At 37.9% G+C, this 17,133-nt stretch overlaps 1 protein-coding gene across 4 annotated transcripts in view; it reads left to right on the plus strand.

Annotated features, from left to right (window-relative positions):
- Positions 1-16,886, plus strand: part of MLLT3 (MLLT3 super elongation complex subunit) — a 276,518-nt gene extending 259,632 nt beyond the window's left edge. For all 4 annotated transcript variants that reach the window (XM_004581078.4, XM_004581077.4, XM_058672179.1 and 1 more), the window contains 3 exons: positions 3,980-4,051; positions 5,132-5,203; positions 12,562-16,886. In XM_004581078.4, the coding sequence (XP_004581135.2) occupies positions 3,980-4,051; positions 5,132-5,203; positions 12,562-12,693 (276 nt within the window). In that variant the 3' untranslated portion in view covers positions 12,694-16,886. The remainder of the gene's footprint in view (positions 1-3,979; positions 4,052-5,131; positions 5,204-12,561) is intronic.
- The last annotated feature ends 247 nt before the right edge of the window (positions 16,887-17,133 follow it).

Raw genomic sequence — 17,133 nt, forward strand, 5'->3', positions numbered from 1 at the left:
GATGCATGTACAAAATTAGTATTGATCTCTTTGAAGCTGAAAAGTTACAAAAAGCTCTTCAGGACTTTGTTTAGGGTTGATACTCTAACCCCTCACATCACCTGCATTGCGTTAGATGTTGGTGCTGTCCCTTGAAGTCAGTATCTGGAAATCTGAAAATTGCCAAGTCTTAGTTCTCTGTTGACAGAATGAAATAGTGAGAATGTTATAGAAACCTAAAAGTCACTTCAGTTTCACTCTGGAATGTGTTTTAGTTTTATTTTTGAAAATGAGACAGGCAGACATCTGAAATTTTGTATCAAAAAAAAAAAAAAAAAAAAAACCACAAACCAAAACAAAAACATGTCATGCAGAAAAGACCTAAACCCCACATCTACCCCCCGGCCACCCACCATGTTCTATATCTGCACATTGATAATCATCTCTCAAGTTTTGGGAAAGGACCAGGCAAAGCTGAATTGCCCATTACTTTTCTAATATCTGCTGGAGACTAGGAAACAGGGAAGTGCTGGTTAGGTCACATACTTTCTAACTCCCAGAAAAACAAAAAAGTGAACAAAGGAAAATCCACCTGTTACTAAAGCAAGTGATTTACCTGAGTATTGTTAGGAGCAAATAATGACCATCAATGAAGACCTCTCAGTTTTGAAACACCATATGCTGAATAAGTTACCACATTTTTTTTCACAAAGAGATTTTGAAAAAATATATGACCTTAGCAATTTTATTCTTAAGCCATTCATCAGATGAAGGGCAATAATGTTAATAATCATGATATTCATCTGTTCTCAGGGGATATCTGGGCAGCCTGGTGGTTCTTTCTCCCTTAGTACAATCTGATGAGAGTAATAAAAAGTGCTGCATCCTTGTAACCAAAGGTGATTTTTTTTCCACTCCCAAACTCCCTTATGTGAATCTCAAGCAGAAACAAAGTACCATATCTTTTGTAGCCCAAAGAAGGGGGTGGGGAAGTGGAGAAAGGATTAGAAGGAAGGAAGTGATCCATTGGACCCAAGTTAATATTCAGAATATCATAAATCACCTGTCAGCCTGCAAGGCATGTTGAATGAAATTAAAAAGAGTCTGTCCAGTTAAACTGGTCTGAAATAAGCCGGTGGAAGACAAGGCGTTGTACTTTTTACATTCTGGAATCGTTTCCCTAAAGATAAGAAATGATCATAAATAAAACAATTGTCTTCAGAATAGCTCAGCTCTCTCAGAATGAGGTTTTGACAAAGCTGTTTATTTTGGAGCAGGGAGAGATCAAAGACTGAAGATTAGCCAAGCCCTCCCTGGGCAGCCACTCGGTAACTTGAGGCGGGTCACTGACACCCAGAGCTTTTGTTCCTGCCACTGCAGGAAGAAAGAAACTAGGATTTCAATGTTTTTGGCCTTCTGTGCTGTAGCATTTACGGAATGTGTGGGGTGGGACTTAAACACCCAAATGTTCAGTCTCAGTCTCTCTCTCTCTCTCTCTCTCTCTCTCTCTCTCTCTCTGTATTGCCTTTGAAGAGTTGCAATTCAGCCTCCTCAGTTACTTTGACCGTAGAGAATGTAGTGAGTTGTGGAAATGGGGTATGGGAATGCTGGGAACACAATGTGGTTCTCTGAGGCACAAAACAAGCTGGCAGGTACTGTTCTGTTTTTCCTTTCGCCTGAAATCTCGGAGGGTTGTTTCTGCATTGCCCAGCAGTATCTGAGTTGGTGAGGAGTGCCATCTACTGACCTACTTACTGCTAGGTCTCTGAGCACTGATTTTTCCCTTGAGGTCTCCTTTCCAACAACAATAGAGAGGAGGAAATTCTGAATGTAGTGCAGTGTTTGGCTTCCTTTGTACAGCAGAGCATGTTAAAGATGATTGCCTTGCCTCTGCTATTAAGTAATTTCCTTGGGTTGCCAAAAGTATTGTATTTTCAGTTTGTTCAAATCATCTGATTATCTTAATGTTCAGAATGAAGAAATTAAGTGATTCTCAGGAAAGACTGTTGGAAACAGACCTCTTATATATCCATTGTTCTCAAAGAAAAACATACCCTTCTAGAAGTACTTAGGCTTTATCAGAATGTCATGAGCTGAACCTCAATAAGGAAAAAAAAACATTTTAGAAGATTTATTTGAAAGGAAAAGAGATCTTGTGTATGCTGCATCACTCCTCATACGACTAAGAGGTGGGCCAAACAGAAACCCAGGAACCTGCACCTGCATCCCCATCTCCCGTAAGGGTGTCGGGAGCCTGTTATACTTTGATCATCTTCCGCTGCCTTACTAGTCACATCAGCAGGGAGTGGAGCAACCAGGACTCCAACTGTCCCTCAAATATGGAATGCTGGTTTTCCAAGTGGTGGCTTTTAATGCATTGAACCACAATGCCGGTTGCAGCAATGGAAATGTGTATTCACAGCGTAATATTTCAAGACTGAGTAGGAATCTGGACATTATCTTGTTTGTATTTCCTGTTCAGTTTTAAAAGACCCAAACCATTAAATAATAGGCTAGGACCTGAACTTTTGCTTCTAAGCCCAGTTAGTGCTCTTTTCATGTACAAAGTGGACTCACTCTTACCATCTTCCTGTATTAGAACATGGGAGACCATGAATGGAAGTGTGTCTGAGGAAGAACATGGATGGGTAGAGAGAATTGTAGCATTGTGAAACTTCTTCAGATAAATCCTTTATTTGGCATTTTTCTTTTTAATATGAGTTTCCAATTATAGCAGCTAAGTTGGTAATGAGATTATAATGAAAGAGACAAAATTTTTTCCCTTTTATGTTTATATACTTTTGTAAACTCATCATTAATTCAGTGATTCTTAGACTGTTTAAGAAAGAGCTGTTTAAAATTTCCCACATAGTCTTAGTTTTGAGGATCCTGTCTAGTAAATCAGCTATTCTTGTTAAAGAATACATTTTTTCTATTTTATTGCTTAGAAACATAGATCCCCAGCAAAGCTTTCATTGTTATTGATAATTTAATTGCAGCTGTCCATATAAAAGAAAATGTGGAGGCTGGCTTTGTGATGTAGCAGGTTAAGCTTCAGCCTATGGCACTGATATCCCGTATAGGTACTGGTTCGAATCCTGGCTGCTCCACTTTTAATCCAACTCCTTGCTAATTGTCTGTGAAAGCAGTGAAAAATGGCCCAAAAATTTGGCCCTCTGCACTGGTATAGGAGGCCTGGAAGAAGTTTCTGGATTTTCCTGACTTTAGAGCAACCTAGGTCTGAGCATGTAGCTATTTGTGGAGTGAGTCAGTGATGAAAGATAGCTTGGAATTGCTTTCTCTGTCTTGCCTGTCTTCCCTTCTTCCCTTACCCTCTCTCTTAATTCTGCCTTCCAAATAAAAATAAATCTTAAAAAAAAAAGAAAGAAAATGTGGTGAGCAAATACATCTTTTCTTGAGGCTTATGAAATAGTCCTGCCTCTTTATTTCTTGAGTTGGTGGATCTCAAGTGGGTAACAAGCAGAAAAACTGATGGTATCTTTATTTCCAAAGTGACAGTAATTCAGTGGATATGAGTAAGTTTTAAAGCTGAAAGTTAGTTACTAAGAAGAGCATTTGGGTATTCTTGTTGTTGTTGTTTGCTACTTTAATAATCCCTGGCATACTGAGTACTAGTCACCATGCTGAAACAGCAGAGTGAACAGGAAGAGTGCTTGCTGCAAGGGGCTACGCTGTTGGCATAACTCGGCTGTTACACATGTGCATCAGAGAGCTGTGGCCAAAGAGGTGGTCCTGGAAGCTTACATCAATTTGCTTATCATCAACTTTTTTTTAAGTTCTATTGCCTGACTAAGCATTTCAATCAAAAGTAATTCATTTTTCCTGAAAATAAGGTTAACAAAAGGTGTAGAGGAGAAATGCTATTTTAAAAACTAATGTTATTGTATGACATTTCATTCAGTGTGTACCTTTATTTATTTAGCTAGTTTGAAGAGATGTGCTTGAAATAAAATGTAACAGCATTCTCTTTGGTCCTTAGATTCTTGAAGTGAAAAGTCCAATAAAGCAAAGCAAATCAGATAAGCAAATAAAGAATGGTGAATGTGACAAGGTAGGTTTGCCATCCCTCATCGTGTCTGCCTCCACACTGACAAAGCTTGTTTTCCTTATTGTTGGTCTTGCTCGTTTTGTTGGGCCTGTTTTCATTTTCGTCGTCAGAAGTGCCCAAGATTCCCAAATGATGAATACTTCATTCCAGTGTTTTGTATTATATTTCTTCCGTGTCTCGCTGGTAACCTCAGTGTGAAGTTCAGCCTTGCGCTATCATTTCCTATAGTGACTAGCCAATGGATTTAAGGCACGTGAATTGGGAGGTGAGAGAATCATGATAGAGGTGGCTGGGTTAAGGACTGTCTGATACGCATGAGCAAGACATCAACTCTGTGGTGTGCATTCCCATGGATTGCATCTTGCGTCTCACATCTGAGTGTAAACCCTGGTTGGTGCTGAGTCATCTGGTCTAAGCATAGCCCTACCATGCTTTACAAGGTCAAGCAGATCTCTTTGCAAATGATTCTTGGTACCCATGCAATTACACTAACAGAGACTCATGAATCTGAGCATATGCAAAGTGAGATACCCTTAACAAACCAGATGTTAATTTGGATAATGATCTCTGTTACTCAAAAATACTCTTCTGTCACTTGCAGGCATTGTTTGGTAGCAATGCTTGGTATGGACAGGAAGCCTTTTTTTTTTTAAGAATTTGTGCTGACGCAGTTTTCCCTGTGCATTTAATAGTTCCATGTTCAAGCTTTTTTTTCTTTTAGTTAAAAACCTTTTGGGGTGGAAGGGAAAGCATGAACTGTGATAACATGTTTCAATGCACAGTTTAACATTGTATTTCTCCTACTCTGTGTCAAAGAATTGTTGGGGGAAGATGCTTCTACTGAGTTGAATTTTGTTGAGAATAAGTGAGCTGACCGTCTATCCCATGATTTTCGAAACGGGCTTCATAAGTGTAATAGTAGGGCTGGGGGAGACTCAGTGTGCAGGAAGCTTTGGATACCAAGTCGACAGTCTGACAGAATGGTAAAAGTCACAGCCCCCGTTGATGCTTGTATGTTACTTGTCTGGTTTTGAGCTGCTTTGTATAGTGCTCATTCTTTGAGGGGATTCACTTCTCTTTCAGGCATACCTAGATGAACTGGTAGAGCTTCACAGAAGGCTGATGACGCTGAGGGAAAGACACATTTTACAGCAGGTGAGAAATGATTTTCAGGGCAACCCTTTCCAGAAACCAAAGTACCTGGTTTTTCTTGGGGTGGTGTGAAAGCACTTGGGGGCCAAGGCAGCCACCACCATCAGAGCTGGACTAATGGCACGTGTGGAATGATTTAGGGAAGTCATCTGGAGGTCTGGTTTGGAGCTCTGTGGTGAAAACTGGGCAATTTTGGAGGTGATACTGGGATGTAGGGATCCTGCAGCTGGCTGATGTAATGTGGGCCAAGAGAGGGGAAAGTAGGCATGCACAAACCTTTGGGGCCTAGCTTTTACTTTTATGGGAAAACAGTGATAACAGTTTCAGTCAAGTGTTATAAGCATTTATGATTCAATTTAGTGACCTTTTGCCAGTGCTGTTCTAAGGTAGATAAATATTTTCTTCATTTCCCTTATCTTATGCATTGTACATTCTACTACAAACTCAACTGTGTAATATTTGTGAAGTAGGGAAACCTGATAGTACAATTTGATGTTTTTGAAAGATAAGTATGATTTTTAGTTTTCAGACCGTTCAAGTACATGCCTCTATTACATCAACAGTGTCAATTGATAAAAGATTTTTTAACACCCAAGTTGAAGGATATACATTTTAAAATCTATCTGTGGGCTGTTTCAGTGAATTTTTTTTTTACTACTTTCAAATGACTTGAATTTAGTACCTAATCTACCCCAGATGTGTGTGTGTTTTTAAACATTTAATCACTGGTGGTCACATTTATTTTCTGTGTACATTTTTGCTTAAATCTAAAAATACCCTATTTCAAACCTGCCAAGTTTCCTGATTGGTCTGATAAGCTTTTTAACCATTTCAGTTTAGAGTTTAACAAAGAACTGCAGACTACTTTGTATTCTTAATTGTGGATAAGTAGCCTTTTTTTTTTTTTTTTTGCATTTCCTTTTAACTGAGTTATGGAGAGCAGGATTGAGAAGCATACTCAAGTTGTAGTGTGGTAAGAGGAAACTTCAAGAAGTTCATGGAAAATGGAATTAAAGTTCAGTTGGCATTTGGAAAGTGTTTTATGTCTCTGCATACTCTCTGTAATATTTTTCATAATATGAATTTCCCTCATATGTATAGATTTCAAGTTTTTGTCCCCAAATAAATATCTTTTAATGCTGTTTCCTAAGACTTTTTGAATTATTTTTACACCTTTTCCTTATTTTTCTTCCCACTTTACTATGTAGATGTCTTTAATAGCACTGAAAAATTTACTGCCTGCCATTACCAATTATTTGGGGCTACTTTACTGAGTGTTGTTGGTAAAGCTAATCTTCCCATCCTTTCCCAAAACACCAAATCTGAACCACTGTGAAACAATTATATATTAAAGATATTAATACCCAAAAAGTGAGTCTCTGAGGAAGATGACATAGGTCTTTAGGCAGGGTCGGGACACCTTTACTAGGAAAGCTTAAAATGAGTCAGGAATACTAGTGGCTAGACAGGGTCTTACCTTGGGGTGTCATTGGCATTCCAAATTTAATGTTGTCCTCTAGTTTGACCTTTGAAAGACTGGGGAGGGAAAGTCACTTACTTGAGAATTCTATTCAAGTGGATTATTTTAGTATCCTAGAGGGAGACAGTAATATCTATGAATTTTTAACCTGGCATAAAGGCACTCCAGGGCACACAGCATTTTACCCTAATTGCATTCCCAGGCTGGTTGGAAGCTCTCAGTCTTTGGCCTTCTGCCTTGTAATGCAGCTGAGGCCTGTGATTATGATACCATGATGCATGTCCTGTCACGGATTACTGCTTAATTAATTCCTATTGTAAAACATAACACTATTGAAGACCAACGTTATTTTCCACCTTGAGGGCTGCTCGTCTCGTGGAATGCCTTCCACAAACTCTGTGTGTGTGTGTGTGTGTGTGTGTGTGTGTGTGTGTGTGTGTGGTGTGTGTTTAGTGGCATTTGCACTTGAACACCTGAAGCAGAATTTTGGGTGGCCCAGGGTCACATCCTAAGAATATCTTTTAAATGCATCCTACATAAAACTCTGATATGACAATTTCCTTTGGCTTGCAGACAAAGTGGTTAATAATTTTACTCTGGGGACATGCAATCCTGGCACAGTGTCCACTTTAATGAACAGGAAGAGAGCCTGTGTTCCTGAGCTACCTCTCCATAGAGTAAAAATGTTCCATATGTTCGTGTGGAGACCCTCAGCCCAGGAGAACTAAGTGTCTAGGGCTGATTAATAATCTGATTCTGTCTTAAACCACTTGTTCCACATTTGTTTGCAAGGTGAATTTAAGCATTTCGAATCTCCCTAGAGATTGAACTCTATAAAATCTGGATTTTCATCCTAATCTGGAGGGAAAAAATTCCAAGGAATATTTGGATTTCCTGAGAGGACAGCGTATCAGTTTGGATACCAGCTATTGTTTAGAATGATCTTCAAGGAATGAGGGGCCAGTGTGTATTGGAATGTTCTTTTAAAAATGTAGAGAACTCTCCTTGAGATATGTTCTGCGGAAGATGATTTGCTGCACTCTAGAAAACTAATTGTCGTATCTTAGCACTCCTTTTAGATTGGAGCCTGATGGCATTTCTCTTTACCCAGGGTCCAGCACATGTATTTATGAGTAGACAATATTTCCTGGTTCATAGTCAAGGCCATTCTACAGAAAGACACAAGTTGTGTCAGACCAAATCCACTCCAGCAGAAGTAGTTTAAGAATAGGTTGTTCTCTACTTTGCACTCACTGAAGAGGCTGCCTGGATGGAAAGAATCCTTGTTTAAAAAAATAATCAGAGTAAAAATAGCACATCCACATTTTTATAATTACAAACCAGAGAGAGAGGAAGGGAGCCACAGATTTAATGATGGACCTCTCCCTGTTTAGAACAACCAACAGACGGCGTGGTACTGCCTCAAAGGCTGACTGGCATGGCAGGAAATCATCCATCACAAATATTTGCACAACAGGCAGCAGTTAAAGAGTGAGCTGAACAGTTTCCACATTCTTCCTCCTGCACTGCTGTGCATACCTGGCACCCTTGCCTGCTTTCTTTGTCTGCACACACTATCTCCTGTTATTATTTTGGATGGGCATTAATTATTGCATCATGATAGAGTGAAACACTTATATAAGCAGAGAAGATGTGTCTCTAGTAAGAGTAGTCTCCCAGGGACTTAGTGGGGGTGTTTTCAGGATTTTTTGAGTCCTGTGTCATTGGCATAAAGCATGTTAATGTTGTGTTTCTGATGTCCTCACTCTCAGGATTCCTGGAGAGGAGTATGCACTTATGTTTCTTTATGGAGCCTTTACTAAACTGATAACGTGGGGACATGCTCTGATAATTCAAGCATTAATGCCATTCCCTTCAGCAAATAGTCCCAATCCCCCACTGCTGCCATTACCACTGTTTTTAGACTGTGTCTTCATTTACCTTGGTGGATTCTTCCACACTGCCATGGAAGCATGGGCTCACTTAATCAAAGCTCTCATCCCCCCTTTTGATTTTTGTGTGCGTTTGGCTGCAGCCAGGGTGAGTCCTGCTTGTTGCAGGAAGCAGAGGACTGGTGATGGAAGCATTGGATGGGATGTTACAGTGCATATGAAATGGCTTGGTTGAGTTTCCTAATAGGCAAAGGTGCTTATTTGTTTTAAAATTAAGTGACTTTTTTTCTAGAAGGAATTTTTATTGCCCAGTTTTGTATTTACTGTTAAGTAATTACTGAACAGCTATAGTGAATCATAAAACACTATTTTCTTAAAAGAGTACATTACTTGACACATTAAAGGGAAAATGTCTACTGCTATTACCTCCCACCCCCGTTACACTTTCAGCTGTTGCCTTCAGCTGCTTGCATTCTTGTGCGCTTCTACTTTCATTTTTCTTTTCCCATGTAGAATTTCATTAGAATTCTTTCAGGAAAAAAAATCAGGTGTTTTAGTTTTAGTTGTTGGACTTTTCCCTGCTGTTTGTTTTTGTATTAATGAAATGGCTAGCAGTCACTGGAAAAGGCGGCAATAAGTACAAGGTCTGCTAATTTCAGTACAGGTTTAATTCCTTCCCAGATTATATTTATATAGGTCTCATGATTATGTAGCACTTTACAAGGACAATTTGCTTACTATATCTTACTTGGTCGTATTTACAGCCTGAGGTTGAAAATTGAGACAGATAGCATTAGCCTCAGTTACAGATGAGGAACTGAAGCTCAGAGGTTATGATGTGCCATCCAGTGCATGCAGAGTCAGAACTTGATATGCTGAATTCAAAAGTGTTGGGAAAGCTTTGTCTCTTACCTAGTGGGGGAAGAGGAATTAATTCTGTTTTACTTATTTGTCTTCACTGCATAAACTTGGAATAAAATAGCTCTGAATAATCTATTTATTTTTACTCTGAAATTCACTAAATTTCATCAGGTCCATAATATCACAAATGAAATAATTTTCTGTGTAAACTACATTTAATTTGATTGATATTAAATAAATAGTATATCATTGCCTTAGTAAGTTTATATATGTAAATACAGCTGTGTGTTTGTATTTATATACGTGTGTGTGTATGTCATTTGTCCAAAGTTCTGTTAACAAATAAAACAAATTTAAGGTTTTAGATATTTTAGTGCTAATAATAAAATCTTCTTTGATAAATTCCTACTTGAATGATGTATATTAATCATAATTGGGCACATACCCAGTAATTTCTTGATGGATATGAGAACCTTGGGTTCAGCAACCACTGCCATAGATGTAAAACAGCAGGCCCTGAAGGTAAGTAACACATGTTTGATGTAGTAGCCTGTAATGTGACAGGTGACAGTTGAGAACACATACAGTCATCTTGCTCTGCCATCACATGTTGCATATATCCTCTTGATGGAAAGATAGTTACTGCACTTCCGGGCATTGCATCTTTATTGAAAACAGGAAGAAAGCCTGAAAGCAAAGAGTCATGTCCATTGTCCATGTCCTTTTCAGGAACTTTCCTGAAAACCCAATTACTTCTCACAAATAAATTGTAAGCAGCAGGGTTTACCAAGCACTGAAATTGTGTGTAGGGAGGTGAGCGTTTTGGTTGAATACATTGCCACTCTTAAAATATTTGGTTTTGTCGGTAAAGAAAAATGGATAAATGGACTTTGAGGAGACTCTTTGCAGTATCTGGAGGCCATGGTCCTGCTGTAGGAGTAACTTGTTTTGTTATTAAAACTGTAGATACAGCTTTAAAAACTAGTCCCAGAGACTGCATGAAAGAAACATTACTCAGTCTGGACTTGCACATTCAACTGAACTGAGGTTTAATATGTCTTTGCTCACCTGCGGGAGTAAAAATTGTAATCCAGAATGTGTGCATCTTTTCTGTTAAGAGCCACTGACCCAGAGGGAGTAGTTTGTGGTGATTTTAAAGGAAGCTGATTGTAAAAGAATGTTAAAAGCTTCAGTTTTGCTATTTTGAACCTGGCATTTGCTAACTTAAAATTTCATTGAGTAAATAATAGGCTAAATAATTAAATTATCTTTTTTAACATTACTCAACTAGAGAGAATAAAAAACAAATGATAGAAAGATACTAACCAAGGCAGTTAAACATAAGTGGAAGTTTGCCAGGCATCCTTTCTGTGCAAGTATTTTTCAGTTTCCCTGGCTCTTCTCTGTTACAAAACTTGCTAAAACTAGTCCCCATTCCTTTTTAAAACCCATTATATGCCCATTTAAAACCTGTACTTTCCAGGCACTGCATTCATTTACTAAAGTAGGAAAGGGAAGGCACTTCACATGATGAAAGACTTTCAAACCATTAACCAATACAATTTTTAACAATGAAACTTCCGAAGTGTCTTCATGGAAGCCAAGACAAGGAAATAATATACTGTCACTATCATCATTTAACATTTTTCTGAAATCTGGAGCCAATAAAATAAGAAATGAGGTGTAAATATCCCAAATGGAAAACCAAAGACAACTTTTTTTTTCCTGGATAATATTTATCCTCTCTCTCCAACACCCCATGCCCAGGTACTCAAGGGAATCAACTGAACAAAACACTGATAGATATATGTTTTATTCATGTTTGTGGAATTGTAACAATGCATACAACTAAATGAATTTTCACTAAGTGAATGCCTCTAATAAACAGCCTCCAAATCAAATAACAAAATGGGTCTAATGTCCCAGAAGGATCTCTTGAGCCTTTTGTAGTCGCTGCCTATGATCTTCAGGAGGTAGGATTGTGAATGGTTTCTGTTTTCTTGGTGAATTCCTGTATTTTCTAAATTTTCGAACATTAAATAATCAGCAAGAAAAATGATTGTGTGTGTACATACACATAGATTTTGTATATACTTTTCTAAAAAAAGCTTTCAGTTTGAAGAGCAGATTTATAGAAAGAAAGAAGGAGAGAGAGAGAGAGAGAGAGAGAGAGAGAGAGAGAGAGAGAGAATATGAATGAGCTTCCATTGTCTATTGGTTCCACTCCCCCAAATGGCCGTAACGGCCAGAACTGGACTGGTCTGAAGCCAGGATCTTCTTTTGGGTTTTCCAAATGATTGCAGAAGTTCAAGAGCTTGGGTCATCATCTCCTGCTTTTCCAGGCTATTCACAAAGAGTTGTACTACAGATGGAGCATCTGGGACACAAACCAGTGCCCATATAGAATGCTAGTGCCACTAGCTGAGGACTAATGTATTATATCACTGTGCCAGGCCAACGTATGCTGGTTTTTTTTTAAGGATTTATTTATTTTTATTGGAAAGTCCGACTTACAGAGAAAAGGAGAGACAGACAGAAAAGTCTTCCATTCGCTGGTTCACTCCCCAGACGGCTGCAACGGCCACAGCTGAGCCTCTTTCGGATCTCTCACGCAGATGCAGGGTCTCAAGGCTTTTGGCCATCCTCAATTGCTTCCATAGGCAACAAGCAGGGAGCTGGAAGGGAAGAGGAGCAGCCAGGATATGAAACAGTGCCCATATGGGATCCCAGTGCAGGCAAGGCAAGGACTCTAGGCACTAGGCTACTCCACCAGGCCCCAAAGTATACTTTAAAAAAAAAATAATTCCATTCTTAATTTAGTCACACTGTCTATTGAGTCAGTGAATAATTGTTAAGTGTCTTGAAATTTTGTCTTCCTGCGATAAAATATTCTGATGATGAGTTGATTGCAGGAATCAGTTTAAAAGGCATGAAAAATGAAAACAGGTAATAGTTTTGTCTTTGTTTGCCAGCTTGGTTGTGAGATACTTTGGTGCTCCTTTTAGCACAGGACCGTCTTATTGTAAGTAAGCGTATTTGTTTCTTGGTTCTGTGCTAGACTCCTCCAGCTCTTTGCTTTTGGATGCCTGCTGCTCCCTGCCCACAGTGTCTCTTCTTTATTTCTCTAGATCGTGAACCTCATAGAAGAAACTGGACACTTTCATATCACAAACACAACATTTGATTTTGATCTTTGCTCGCTGGATAAAACCACAGTCCGTAAACTACAGAGTTACCTGGAAACATCTGGAACATCCTGAGGATACAACTGGATGCATCAAAAACTCTTGGATTTTGTTTTTTTTTTGGGGGGGGTGGGTGTGATTTTTGTTGTTGTTGTTTATATGAAAACAGTCAGAATGATGCAACCAAAAGGGAAAAAATAAAAATCAAACAACCTTCAGCTTTATTTTTCTTTAAAGCCAGTCATCATCTCTTGACAAAGGAGAGGTTAAGCAAACCAGCCTCAGCAGACCACTCTTCTCTCCAAGGAAATCCCCGGGAAGAGTTAGCCTGGATAGCCTTGAAAACAAACAGATCCAACACAACACAAGAAAACTTAAAGAATGTGTATGGTATCTTATATCTCTCTTTCTGGTAGTTCGTTCCAAAGGACGAATGCATATTCAACACACTGCCTTATTACATAACTGATCTATTTATTATCGCATACAGATATCCTAAAGTCTTTGGGAGAATGATACCAGACATAAGTACTTGGTCTCATGGATGCTCTTTCAATGCAGCACCCTTGCCATCCCAAACCCAGTGACCTTACTCGTGTACCATGCCACTCTCCAACAAATTCTTCTAAGTCCTTAACATGTTGCAGTCTCTGTTTTCCACTTTTTGTTTTTCCAGTTCCAGGACACAAATTATCAACTGGGGGTTGAGAGGGTAGGCGCCAGGGAGGGCCCAAATAACCACCTTGATTTTCTTCTTTGTGGTCTTGTTCCTGAAAGTTGGAACCTTGCCCATGGCTGTATCCGTGTCATGATCCCGGACCATGGTAGAAAATGCACCAAATAGGATCATACGAATTCCTCTCTAGCCTTAGTCAATAAGCCCATAGGACTTTAAAACAAAAGTGTACCTGTAAATGTCCTGAATCTAGCATTGTTGAGCTGCCATCAACATGCTTGTGTCTGTTTCCTGTCGTAAGATTAGGTAAATATGGATGTAAAGGCATTCTACAGGATCATCATTTTTAAAAAGAAAAGAAATCTGTTTTCTAAACAAATGTTGTAGAAAATCTTGATTTGGATATATTTATTAGTAAGAGATTCAGCTTTCTTTAGCTGCAAATGTGTTACTCATCTTTACAGCAAAACTTGGAATAAGAGATTTTGGTTTGTTCATAAATGATTCTCCTAGACTGTTTTATATTTGAAAAATTAAAACCTTTGGGGAGAAATTCTTGGTTATTCTGCCATAAAAGTTTATGTATTAACTTGTAGAGTCATGGTTTGGTATCTGTTTAGTTACTAATGTGACAAAAAGGTTTCTTGTATTGGTGAAAGTAAAGATGATTGGGGAGTGGGAATATTTTCTTTTTTCTTCTTGTTGTACATGTTTTGAAACTAGAAATCTGTCCTGTGGCATGCAAAAGAAAGCATTATTTTTAAAAGAAAAAGAAAAACACGTAATACTTTTGGTGTCATTATTCTGTCTTCTCTGTAAATGGAAACATGGAAAGGGAGAATAGCTTCCAAGTTTCACTAGAAAACTCAACTGAAAAGACAAGAAATGAAGAAATGCTTCCGGATCCAAAGGTTCATCACTGGGTCAGCCTTAAGAAAGTCTGTGTGCTCATCAATGAATATCGCCCTTGCTTGTTCCTGTGGTGCCGGATGCTGGCTTTTCATCCAGATACTAACTAATGTGTGTACAGAAAATGGGCTTTCCATACCCATTCGTTGGAGTAGTAATGTAAATGCAGATTGATGATGGATTATTTCTGCATTTTAAAAGGGGGATTTTTTTTTACACTGTTTCTGTCTATCCAAAGAAACTATTTTTTTCCTTTAAAACAATTATGAAACCACCATGATCCTTGTAAATTACTTTTATGAAGTGTCTTCCCAGAGGACAAGTGTACTTTTTTAAGAATGTTGGGCTTTTTAATGATTGGCATGAACCGTACTTGAGGCATTTGTTGTGTCATCCACTTCTTGATGTATAATTGCGGAGGTACTTTCTGAGTCATTTTAGACATTAGTTAACCATTCAGATGAATGATGAATCATGTGGCTTAGCTGTGTTTTATTTTTAACTTGAGCAAAAGGAAAGGGCAATACCTATGTGGAAATGTTTGCAAAATTTCTTACTGTGTATTGATGTATTTTAATTAAACCAGAATTTATGTGGTTTAATTAATATACCTGTGTGTTTTAAACTACATTTGATCTTAGCCAAAAGGCCAAGAAGCAGTTCTGTGCTTTTTAAACTAAGAACTTATACATGTAGTTTGGGCCATTTTTATTTCTGTAACTGTTTTTTGTAAGAGCTGCTTTTTTTTTTTCCTTTAGTTACTAGAAAGGAACTAGGTCAGACAAAAAATTTCCAAAAATAGGAGGAGAGGGAAGAAAATGATAATGGCAGCTATTTAGTGATAAACTTTAGATCTGAAAACTAAGTAGAAAAGCAAATGTCTTCAACATATAAAATATGAGTTTTCAAATTGATGATAAAATCCAGAGGAATTTTTAATTTAATACCCTTAAGACAACAGCTTTTCACAGAATTTTGATCAGGAAAGTGTCATGTCGTTTTTTCTAAAGTGATACTCTTACTGTCATCATCTTATTTTTTTAAATACAGAAAATGCAAATCTTTTTAATTGATCTTAGAGTTGTAATAACTCCCTTCAAGTAACCCACTTGATTCTGCTGTATTTTATACACTCAAATTTGAAACTCATTAAGAACACCTTTGACACACATAACCTAACAATGGGCTTTGATTTATTTTTAAGCACAAGAAGGAAATGGCAGGTTTAATTTCTTAGCTGTGAATGTGTGTGTACACACATACATATCTATAAATAGTTCAAATAAAATTGTGAAGTTTGGACAACCAGAGTATGATAAACTTTCTTTGCCATTAATATATACAGGAAGAACAATATTCACATAGAACTTCTGTTCCTCCTTATTAGCTTTTGCCTCTGGTTTGAAGCAAGCGATATTTGAGCAGAGATCTTTCTGTCTTAGGTTATAACAGACATGGTAGCAAACAAACAAAAACAGGTTTGCAATTATTTTTGTCTTTAATACAACCTGCCTCTCTTACCGTTAGATTAATAAATAGATATGTCTAGATATGCTTGCGTATTGTGTCCAGGTAGGGAAGAACATAAAAACCACACATATTGGGAGACAAAATCTTCAGAAAAATCTTGTTCAGAGAGTTTCCTAAACATTTTTTAATTGCTAAGCAAATCTATTGAATCTGAATAATTGCCTTTCTGTAAGAAGGGTCAATAAAGTTCTAGTAGTGAAAGGTTTCTTCCACTAGAAACATTTTTTGTTGGATGCCTTTTATATATCTACCTGACCTTCAAAAAAATTACCCATTACCATCCCAAGCCCAACAAATGTTGTTAAAATAACTGTTGTGGGGATACTACTTGTAGAATGTTTTCACCTTACCTGCCTAATGCAGTTGGATATTTGGTGTTGGGAATGGTCAGTGTCTGTGTTTGGTGGCTTGTGCTCATTTTTCTCACTGTGGAAGTGATCAGCTCTGGAGTAATTTGCCATGTGCTGATGACTTCCATTCTTTCGCGTTTTGTGTAATAATGCTGTGTTTGCTCTTCTATTTATATATATATACACGTATAAATATTATATCAGTGCTCTTGCCGTGGACTGTTGTTCTAAAGCTATGACTATGATGTAGAGACTACTACAGCTGCAGTGAATGTTAAGAAGTCAATTCCCGTGGTTGAGTTTAGCATCGGGCCCAATGTCTCTCTCTCTTGATCTCTTTTGTTTTATATGATGCTTCTTATTATGTAGGCTCTGCCATCCCTGATTATTCCTTAAGAAGATGCATCAAAGAAGAGGTGAATTCAAAAGGAAGACAAAGCCACCACTGTCTGTAAACTGTAAATATGTATTTTGGCACTTGTACTCCAGTATTCATGAAAATAGTCATGGGAATGTTGACAGATCCTTAATAGTGGCCAGAGCTACCATGCAGTGAAAAAGTAAATTCAGTAAAAATGTATTGTTGAGATTAACAGTGCAGGGCCGACACGTTTTATAAATCTGTCAGTATCTTTTCAATGGTGTGTATATGTGTAGTTACATTGAAAGAAAACTGTGTGTGTACATGGTTTCATGTGAATTACAAAGCACACATAAGATGTATTTCCCAGCTCTACAACCTATGTTGAAATGTAAGTACAGATGAACAGAAATAGGTGTTTTACTTAAATTTGTTTCTAATCTGTTGTGGTTTTCTTTACATTGTATATTATTGCTGATTTAAGAGTTGATTGAACAAAGTTTGGCTTTATTTTGCTTACAGGAAAAATTATTCCCTAAGCTTTTTCTTAAGAAGTGATGCTGTTCCTGAAGAAGCAGTAGGGAGATAACAATGCACCCCAGAGCAGCTGAGGACAGAGTTCATGTCTCATTCTTTGGATCCCCAGTGTGTGTTACCATTTGCTATATCCTGAAGACAGCATGTTGTTT

This window comes from Ochotona princeps, chromosome 14 (assembly GCF_030435755.1).
Source record: "Ochotona princeps isolate mOchPri1 chromosome 14, mOchPri1.hap1, whole genome shotgun sequence".
In the NCBI taxonomy this organism is placed as follows: Eukaryota; Metazoa; Chordata; class Mammalia; order Lagomorpha; family Ochotonidae; genus Ochotona; species Ochotona princeps.